At 40.1% G+C, this 9790-nt stretch overlaps 2 protein-coding genes across 2 annotated transcripts; one reads left to right on the top strand and one right to left on the bottom strand.

Moving 5' to 3' along the window:
• The first annotated feature begins 95 nt into the window (after positions 1-95).
• Positions 96-4888, top strand: rpp30 (ribonuclease P/MRP 30 subunit). The gene is made up of 11 exons (XM_076298015.1): positions 96-205; positions 543-598; positions 684-740; positions 847-912; positions 1045-1113; positions 1296-1385; positions 1550-1666; positions 1752-1781; positions 2181-2218; positions 2626-2705; positions 4237-4888. The coding sequence occupies exons 1-11, from the start codon at positions 112-114 to the stop codon at positions 4362-4364; spliced, it is 825 nt and encodes a 274-aa protein (XP_076154130.1). The 5' UTR covers positions 96-111; the 3' UTR covers positions 4365-4888.
• Positions 4889-5295: 407 nt separating this feature from the next.
• Positions 5296-9496, bottom strand: ankrd1b (ankyrin repeat domain 1b (cardiac muscle)). Its single transcript, XM_076298732.1, has 9 exons — positions 9407-9496; positions 8756-8896; positions 8457-8582; positions 8230-8337; positions 8019-8117; positions 7552-7650; positions 7201-7299; positions 6959-7057; positions 5296-5394 (listed from the first exon to the last, which is right to left on the bottom strand). The coding sequence occupies exons 1-9, from the start codon at positions 9431-9433 to the stop codon at positions 5296-5298; spliced, it is 897 nt and encodes a 298-aa protein (XP_076154847.1). The 5' UTR covers positions 9434-9496.
• Positions 9497-9790: the final 294 nt, after the last annotated feature.

Here is a 9790-nt window from a genome sequence, read left to right as displayed (position 1 = left end):
AGAAAGACGCAGAATAGTCGCAACGACTTATGGGAGCGGATGTTGTAGTCTCATCTGGCACGCAAAACTACATCTCCCATAGTTCCTGTCGTAACTTCAACTTCAACACACATGGTTTGCAGAATGGCTACGTTCATGGATTTGAACATCAATTTTACAAAAGATAAGAAAACGCTCCAAAACATAATCGAAACTGCTGCTCATCGTAAGTGTGACCTTTGTAGTTTCAGTAGAAATGAACACAGTATAACATGCCTTACGTCCTACGTGCTGGTTGAAAAACGTTACTGCTAACTGTAGAGGAGGTAATGTTAGCTTAGATGAAGGCTAAGATGGATTTCTTTCTAATTTACCTGCAAATTGATGGTGTTATCTGTAAACTCATACACTGTCATGTTGATCTTTTAATGTCATTATCGTTTAACTTAATATATTGCATGATTAGTTGCATGCGGTAGTGAAGTTCGAGTTTTAATTGGCGTGCCATCAAAACTTCGGCTGCAACTTTGTAGGTTCTACAACTGCATTGTTTTGTTTTACAGTTGGATACTCCACAGTAGCTATAAATTACACGTTAGAAAGTCAGCAGAAGAAACCGGTAAGACCATACTTAACTTACTAACGCAATACGCAATATATGTCAGTGCTGGTGCCACATTCAATTCCATTCTGTCATCATTTAGGAAATTCCAAAGCCAACCAGCATCTCAGATCTTTTCGACAAGTTGCCTGTTGTACAGGTGATTGTGGTGCTTCTTTACTTAACACTTACATGAAACCTTAAGCCATTGTGTAGTGGTAGAGAAATGTTACTGAATGTTACTTTTTATTATTAATAATTTCTAGGGGAGATCCAGACCTATTAGGGTGTTAAACCGTTTAACAGTGGTTGCAACAGATCCAAGCCATTTTGTAAGTCCGTGTACAGTGTTGTTTCTACTTTGTTATTTTATTTTACACCGCCAACAAATTACAGCTTAATTGTTGCAAGTGTGGCACTGAGATTGACCAAGCCAACTTACTCCTCTTTTTTTTTTCCTGTAGAGGCCAACCACAGAATACAAAGCGTTTGACTTGGTGGCTGTGTTCCCGAAGACTGAGAAGTTATTCCACGTATGTTCTTTCAGAGAGTACCTTTATGTGTGTTGTTATGTATAGTGACGCCGATGTTACTTTAACAATGCTGCAAGCATACAGTCTGTCATCCAGAGTTTATATGGAGATGGTTGTGTTATTGCTAGCTGTGTTTACGTGCTATTTTCACATTTCTCATGACCTTGAACTTTTTGACCCAGGCGGCCTGTATGACTTTCGAGGTTGACATCATTTGTGTGACCGTGACTGAAAAGCAGCCATTCCATTTCAAAAGAGCCCCTGTCAATGGTGTAAGTGTTCATTATCGTGGTAACCCCAGTCTCTTGAACATTTATTGTGATTTATGAGCAATAATTTATCACACTTAATGGTTTTGTCCCTCTGTGTTATTTTCATGATTGTATTGGGCATAAAATAAAATTGTGTTTTTATGCGAGTGTCACCTTGTTGCTAGGCTATTGATCGGGGAGTGTTCTTTGAGATCGTATACACACCAGCCATCAGAGATTCTACCATGAGAAGATACACCATTGGAAATTCCCTGGGCCTCATGGAGACATGCAAAGGAAAAGTATGTACAAACACACAAACAAGGGTAAATCAGATTAAATTAGCAGACTGTAGTCTTAACATGGGTCTGTATTCACTTTTAACAGGGCGTCATTTTGTCAAGTGGTGCAGAAAGGGTATGATCTTTTTTTTGTGTTTTCTATTCCTCAGAGCATGCATACACTATTAAAACGTACTTGCGTTGTTTTTAACACATCTCTGTGTCCAGATAGGGACAACACAGTTTGTGTTGTTTCCAACACATTCGTTTTTAGAGTATACTGTTACAGTTTTTCTTGTAGTATCAAATGTAGAATCATTTTGATTATGTACATTGTTTGTGTATTGTGCCACTCAAAGAATTACTCAATTGACAGGAACAAGGTAAGATGGGGAGAAAATTGGGTCATTTTCAAACCCAACAGTACAGTAGCCAGACACAAAATCGCAATTTGCAGATGAGGTCTCAAGTCTGAATGGGTATTTGCATGTGTAATCTTCAAGTGTAATCTTGAATTTCTTTCCCTACAACTTAGCCTCTGGAATTGCGAGGACCATATGATATTGCCAATTTGTATCCTTTTTTTGGTGTGTGTGTGTGTATGTGTGTGTGTGTGTGTGTGTGTGTGTGTGTGTGTGTGTGTGTGTGTGTGTGTGTGTGTGTGTGTGTGTGTGTGTGTGTGTGTGTGTGTGTGTGTGTGTGTGTGTGTGTACCCCCAAATGCAGCAACACCAGTTTAACAAACATCATTGCATCAGTTTTTGAAGTTAGAAAGTTTTATTTATGAATTATTAGTTTCATGATAAGAGCTATTGTTTATTGTCTAAAAATCATTGCTAATGAATTACTTTATTTTCTTAATGAAGAATTCAGCAGCGTGTGCTTGTGTGTGTCTATGCATACCTGTGTGTTTGTGTATTTATGTGTGACTGAGGAAGTGTTCAGACATACATTTGTTGTTACCTGAGCTTAGATGATCAGAGGGATTGTGTTTGGGTTATCTGAAGGAGATGCCAAAGCAGCTGTTTCTACAAACTGTCGTTCTGTGGTGATAAACGGAGGTGAGAGTCATAAAAGTACTGATGTAGTTAGTTAGTTAGTTAGTTAGTTAGTTTATTTGTCCTTACATAGGAAATTTGTTTTCACCTACCATACAAGCCTCACAGACATGAAATGCATAGATACACACAGTTACGGTTCTTCACCCACCACCCTGTTACCACATACCCCACCCACATAGATGTTAACAGCACATATACAGCACATATATCACAACAGCACATATACAGCACATATACATCACCTTACACAGATACAAACAGGAAAACCATCACCAGTTGGCATTACAGAGGAATGAGGGCGGCATAGTGATCCATCACCGCTGTGTGTTATTTAGTGCTGCTATTGCAGAGGGCACAAAGCTTTTCCCAAAGCGTACTCGCTTCCACCCCATAGCCCTGTATCTGCGTCTTGATGGAAGCAGAATGAAGAAGGGATTGAGGGGGTGGGTGGGGTCATGAACGATGGTCTGTGCTCTGTTCTGGGTGAGTTTACTGTTGAGATCTGATAGATTGGGGGTGGGGAGGCCTATTGCTTTGGCTGCGGTATGAGTGATGCGTGTGAGTCTGTTTCTGTTGGCAGCAGTTAGCATGTTGAAAAAGCAGGGAAGGCAGTAGAGGAGGATGGGCTGGACTATGCTTTTGTACAGAAGGAGCAGGTGACAGGGGGCAACAGAAAGTGATCTGAGCTTGCGGATGGCATAGAGTCTCTGTTGACTGCGTTTTTGTATGTCAGTGGTGTGTTGCTCAAAGCTGAGTTTATTGTCCAGGGTGAGTCCAAGATATTTGAAACAGTCCACTATTTCTACGGTGTCGTTGTTGATGCAGGTGGGGTTGTGGATTGTGTCAGATGGTGTTCTGGTGTTGGTGATTACAAGTTCCTTGGTTTTATTGACGTTAAGCTGAAGGTAGTTGTCAGTGCACCATTGTGTGAGGTGGGAAATGGAGTCTTGGTATGCAGATATGGAGTTATTGTCGTTAAGGAGTCTGCATTGACATGGTTTATGTCCACATTAAAAAAGTAAATGGGGTGGATTATAATAGGAGTTTATCATTGTGGTTTACATTGTACATTGAGTTAAAGCAACACCAAAGAGTTTTTGTACCTTAATATAATGTTTTCAAAATCGTTTCAGTGGTTCATCAACTCGTAACCAGGTGAACGGCACTTCTGCATTCGCTTTGCGGCCATCTATCGGATCTGTGGTTCGATGGAATGAGACATAAGAAACTACAAATTTGACTTGCATCTGACGTCGCAATACATCGTACTTTCATAAAATCATGCAACATATTCTACCTTGTCTGTGGACATCGTTATTTGCAAACCCGCTCTGGATAAACAAATAGTGTGCGTGCGACAGAGGAAAAGTTCTTTGGTGTTGCTTTAAATGTACATTGTAAACCACACCGTATGTGGAAAGTGCTCGCGTTCTTAAATGATTACACTGCTGACTATGATGCAGGACATCACAGCTGGTGTTTCAAAGGTATTTTAAATAGCAATACTGACTCAGTGTTGTTGTGTGAACAGAGACAAGAACAACTGCTTTCGGGATCATTCGCACCATGAAGAAACCACAGCCTGCGCCCACATCATCAGAGGAGAAGGAGGATGAGTGTGAGATCCCTGCCTCAAAGAGAGTCAAGATGGAGCATTAGTAAACCCACATTCTTAGTCTTTTCTTCCGTTAGACTACAATGTCATCAAGATAGATGACCATAATGTCAGATCTGTATGATAAATGTATGAATTTGTACTGTATAACAGCTATGTATTGAACAGATGTCCACACATGAGATGATTATCTGTTTAGTAGTTTTGAGTTATAGTATAACCCCAAAAGAGTACCAGTGTGGACCTATCACTGGTGACTTTGTTTTTATTGACGTCTTTAATTCTCTCATTAGCCCCATCACACAACATGAGGAAGTGGTTTGTATTTATGTTATTTATGATGATGTTTTTGTAAAACTAGATACAAAAAAGATGCTTATCCATGATATTTTCTGTTTATTCATGTAGCACAAAGCGCAAGTCAAAATTTACAAAATAAATCAAATATTGTACAAAGAAATATGACATGCATTGTCCTTTAAGATCATCGTATTTCAAAACAGTTTTAATTCCTTGACCTCAATAAATTCCCAAACATTACCAAAAAGTCTAAATGCTACTTTAACATATGTTAGCAAATTATTCAAAAGTAAACAATCTGCCTAACAATAGGAGACATGCTGTAAAATCCATGTGAGTATACAACCTTCAAAAATTCCTTCAGAACCGACCTTGAAGTCCCACCATTATCTGTAACAAACCCCCAGTCTTTCAGAATCACGTATCACTCTTGCCATCTTATCCATTAATGACATTATGAAACTCAAAAATTTTCATGAAGCAGCAATCCTGGTTCAAAACTCAAAGTCTAACTCAAGCCCACTGCAGCTGACATGAATCAAAATGCTAGCAGTAGATGCCAACTGCGAGCACAAGAACGACTTTGCCTTTGTCGCTTTCACTCACACAAACATCACACTTATATCTGAATAGCCATCGCAGGTCTTGAAAATAGCTTCTGGAATCTTCCACAAATCACTTTGGAGAGGAGCCTTTCTCTTCATTGAACTTGTCCAGCAGATTTTTCGCCCCGCTCTGCCACTCATTGACACTGTCCATTGGTGACTTCCCCTCCTGGAGATGGAGAAACGAAACGGTTTAAACTCAAAATTGTTAAAAGAAACAAAGGACTGATGCTGTGGTAGTTGATGCCCATGTCAAACTATTGTTTTCTGCTCTCTGTAGTGGGGCAATGAGTCAGACACTGTTATATCCTGATGCTTGGGGTTCTTAAAAGTGAAGAAATGTCAAAAAAATGTCCATTTGTTCCTGTTGGCTTAGGAAAACATTCAATAACAATTGTCTATGAACACAGTTTGACGATCTATCCATAAGTGCTGGCTGAAACTCTACCATGCAAAGAAGAAACCATATTTAGACATGATCAGAAATACCACCGTCTTATCTGGGCCCCCCAGCTAATGTAAGATAGGCCGAGGTGAAGTGGATAACTGTCTCATGGTTAGAACAATTAAAATGTTGAATGGACTCTACATCCTTCAGGCTAAAGCAAAGATGGACAACTTATTAGTACTGTTCAGTTCAAAAACTGGCCTCTATAAAGGGTATGGGGAGGGGGGGGCATTAGTGCCTCTATAATGGTATGGGGAGGGGGGGGGGCATTAGTGCCTCTATAGTGGTATGGGGAGGAGGGGGGCATTAGTGCCTACAGTATGGCATGGGCAGTTTGCATATCTGGAAAGGCACATTAAATGCAGAGTGATATACATTTTGAGTAGCATAAGGGGGCATCCAGATAACATTTTTTCAGGGAAAGCCTTGAACATTTCTGAAAAGCAATGCCTTGCTGCACTCTGCACATATTACAACAGTATAGCTCCTTAGTAAAAGAGTCAAGGCATTAAAATGGCCTGTCTGCAGTCCAGACCTGTCACATTTGATGCATCATGGAACAAAACACAATAAAGAAATCCCACTGTTGTGCAGTTGAAATCCTAAATCGGGCAAGAATGGGACAACATTTCATTCTCATTTCAAATCTAGCAACTGGTCTCTTTTGCTCCCAAATGTTAAGAGACTGTTTTTAAAAGAAGGGGTGATGCAACACATGCTCTCCCAACCTGCCTATGTTCCAACTTTTTTCAAATTCAAACTGAACAAATATTTTCTTTTTTTTCAATGACTGATAGGTTGTCTTTGCACTATTCTCAATTACCGTAAATGGTTATACTGTATGGTTTACATGTTTTGCAAAGAGTATCTTTTTCTTTTGTTTTGCATTTTACACAGCGGTGTCCCAATATTTTTGAAAATGGATATATGAGTATAGATTATGCCTAATCTGCATTTTTACATAACATAATTGTAGAAAACATGTCATACAAAAAAAACATACTTTAAGGTATAATAATATATGTCAGTGTTCCTGGACTGATGAATCCACTAGGTGTCACTGCTGTCAAAACCACTGACACAGAGTTGATGGAAATCCTTAGGCACACTTCTCACCACATGTTTAGAAAAATAATGTAGAAGTCATTTATGCTGACCCTTCAGACTGTACATTCTGTTCAGACTGTTTCTGTGATTCTAAAAGAAGTCAGTCAGCCAGTACCGTTGTGGAGTAGTGGTGAATTGCATTAAAACAAGTAATATAGTGTGTTCACAGAATACTCACAGAGTTTTTCATTTTCATGTTAGCTCCATGCAGCAGAAGCAGCTGGATGATTTTAAACCTGTTGAGCCTGACCGCGTCATGCATTGGCGTGTCTCCATCCTGTGTCAAAAAACACGACCACGTGTTTGACCACAATCATCCACATCATCAATGATCTCACTATTCCCCGAAGTCTATTTTAATCACAGCCCATAAAGGTTGCACCCTATGTTCTGTGACCGCCCCCCCCCCCCCTGATTTACCCTGTCTTTGGCATTGAAGTCTGCACCACAGTGAATGAGGTGTTCAGCACACTCGTAGTGTCCGGTTCTTACAGCGACGTGTAGGGGCGTGCTGTTCAGCTGAAAGACAGAGAGAGGGGGGGAATAAAAAAGAAATCTAGAACAGTGGCAGCCTTACAGGGCCAGACATGATATATTGCCTATATTTGATATAGATTCAATTTGTTTTCTTAAAAGTGCTTGTTTTCCTTTACATAATAGCAGAAGTCTAATAACTGGTAAAACCTAGTAACTGTTAAGAACCACAACTGTTAAAGAAAAGAAACTCAGAAAGAACAACTGGAGCTCTAGCATTGGGCGTGTCTCTCGTACCTTATCCCGGGCAGTGATTTTGGCATTATGGTTGAGCAGGAGCTCCAGCACAGGAAGGCTTCCTCCTCGACAGGCACAGTGAAGAGCAGTGGACTCCAGCTGGCCAGGAAAAAAAAAGATTGCACAAGCCAATATGAAAGATACCGGTAGTAACACAAAAGACAGTGTGGCAAATGATCAGCATAGATGTCTGACATTGGATGGTATACTTGCTGTATTTAATAGCAGCTTATCCCAAGCAAATTACAAACCAATAAATACAAAATCAGTAAAAGAAGAGAAATAAGTAAAAAAGAGAAAATAAATGTATCACATTTAAATTATCTAGCAGCATTAATCATCATTAATAATCATTATTAATCATTATCATCATCAATATTATCGTCAACATCAACAACAGTGCTAGAAACAAAAGAAATTCAATACTACCCCAGTATGGCAGTAGCATATATCTGTTTTAACGTTACCTTGTCTTTCTGCTCGACCCTTGCCCCAGCTTCAAGAAGTCTTTTGACAATGTCCACGTGGCCTTTATAGCTGGCCTTGTGCAGTGCAGTGCGATTGAACTGTGAAGTGGAAAGAGAAAAAAGGTTGATGCTGAGGATGCATCATTCCCCATTCGCTGAGAATGGAGACAGGGGTGCCTACTCTCTGCCAACTCTGTGTTGAATGACTCACATTATCGCAGGTGTTTGGGTCACCAAGCTTCTCAAGGTACTTGTCGATGATGGCCATTTTGTTTTCCTCAGCAGCTTTCAGGAAATCGTCTTCATCCACATAATATGGCTGTGAGGTGATAGTGGGGAAAAAATGGCTGTCAACTCCTTTACTGTAAATTTGTTTTCAAAAATGACAGCAATATATTGAGCCTTGTAGATGATTATGGGTGTGCTTGCGAGCCTCACAACAATCTCAGGCGCAGGCTTGTGCTTTCTGACTGGAACTCTCCTGGTTCTCCTCCTCTTCTTAAGTTCTAGAATCTTCTGCAGGTCGTCTAGGTAGTCGGCTTTTAGGTGGCCAACCTTGTCATTCTGTTAAATGCAAATGCCCAAATAGGTTAATCTCTTTAATGATACATTCTTGGTGAATGTATTTACTCGTATAAATATAAATATTTGGTGAATGTATTTATTTATTTTTTTATTTAACTGTTTCTTAAATGAGTAGCCACACACAGTCACCACCTCTGCTAAATGCTGCTTACCTCATGGCCATCTGAAAGGTCTCTGTTGGACCTCAGGTCATCCTGCTTCTCTTGGCTAACAGATGTCTCGTACTCTCCAGTAGCAAACTGCTGGTTGCCGGCCTCCTCTGGCTCTTTGATCCCACATGTCTTGCCGGTAACCTAATGACCAGATAAAGGACTTCATTAGGCAGAGTCTATTAGCTAGGCTTTTTACCAAAGGGGAACAGTGTGCATCAGAGAGAAAGGAAGACAGCTCTTGTCTCCCTAACGAAGCCGCAAATGTTTGAGATAAAACATCTCCATATTTCAGTCAGATTTTTTTTTTTCTCCCTGCCCTGCAGCTTCGGACAGATGTTTTTTGTTTTCTCATTGTAACTGTGATTTTGAAGTTACTGTTGAGGAGGGAAAAAGATCACCAGTCTTACTTTTTCACATTAGCTTTAGCTACTGCCATTAGAACAGAGATATCAAAGGATTAAGAACAAGAAATAACCCCCTAACCAAAAATGGTGTGATTGCAAAAAAAAAGTGATCCTGTAATGAGCAATGTTAAAATAAAGCATACAAAATCACATTCAATCTAAATTTAAATCGAAACGTGTAAAACATTTTGAAAACACACAAATGTAAAACATACAAGTTATGCTGCACACAAATAAAGCCCATTACCAGCTCTTCAAAGCCAAGCATCCCCATGATAAAGATTGTGTTGCGCTCTCTTGTCCACTACTAAGTGTTAATCCAGTGACTTCGCTCAACTGCCCAGAAGAGTGTCAAGTCTCCGCCTCTCTCAATGTCTTATATACCTAAGTGTGAGTACAGAGGTATGAAGTCATGTGTTAACCAAAGCACCCACCCCCCCAACAAACATCATCACAGATAAAGGACATAGTCAGTCACACCGAGTACAGGGCTGAGCATGACCTAATGTCAACAGAGCGTTTGGGAAGGCAGGAGTATGTAGACCCCCCCCCACCCCACCCCATTCGCCCTGAGTGACCAAAGAGCATGACAATGCAATGGCTACACTGTTCGGTCCCTCTCTTCTCTTCT

The sequence above is a fragment of the Alosa pseudoharengus genome, unplaced genomic scaffold, assembly GCF_046254945.1.
Source record: "Alosa pseudoharengus isolate Yale_2024_CS ecotype anadromous, Long Island Sound unplaced genomic scaffold, YU_APseudo_1.1 YU_APseudo_1.1_scf_21, whole genome shotgun sequence".
Classification (NCBI taxonomy): domain Eukaryota; kingdom Metazoa; phylum Chordata; class Actinopteri; order Clupeiformes; family Clupeidae; genus Alosa; species Alosa pseudoharengus.
Note: the sequence above shows the minus strand (reverse complement) of the source record. Positions and strands in the feature narration are given on the sequence as shown.

What these genes read in the sequence shown, in the direction of transcription:
- rpp30 (XM_076298015.1), top strand. Translation starts at nt 112, where the DNA reads ATGGTTTGCAGAATGGCTACGTTCATGGATTTGAACATCAATTTTACA. An exon ending in AAAGAGCCCCTGTCAATGGT is followed by an intron (nt 1,386 to 1,549) that starts GTAAGTGTTCAT and finishes CCTTGTTGCTAG; the next exon opens with GCTATTGATCGGGGAGTGTT. An exon ending in CCATATGATATTGCCAATTT is followed by an intron (nt 2,219 to 2,625) that starts GTATCCTTTTTT and finishes TTAGATGATCAG; the next exon opens with AGGGATTGTGTTTGGGTTAT.
- ankrd1b (XM_076298732.1), bottom strand. Translation starts at nt 9,433, where the DNA reads ATGGGGATGCTTGGCTTTGAAGAGCTG. An exon ending in TGCTTGGCTTTGAAGAGCTG is followed by an intron (nt 8,897 to 9,406) that starts GTAATGGGCTTT and finishes TCTGGTCATTAG; the next exon opens with GTTACCGGCAAGACATGTGG. An exon ending in ACCCAAACACCTGCGATAAT is followed by an intron (nt 8,118 to 8,229) that starts GTGAGTCATTCA and finishes TCCACTTCACAG; the next exon opens with TTCAATCGCACTGCACTGCA.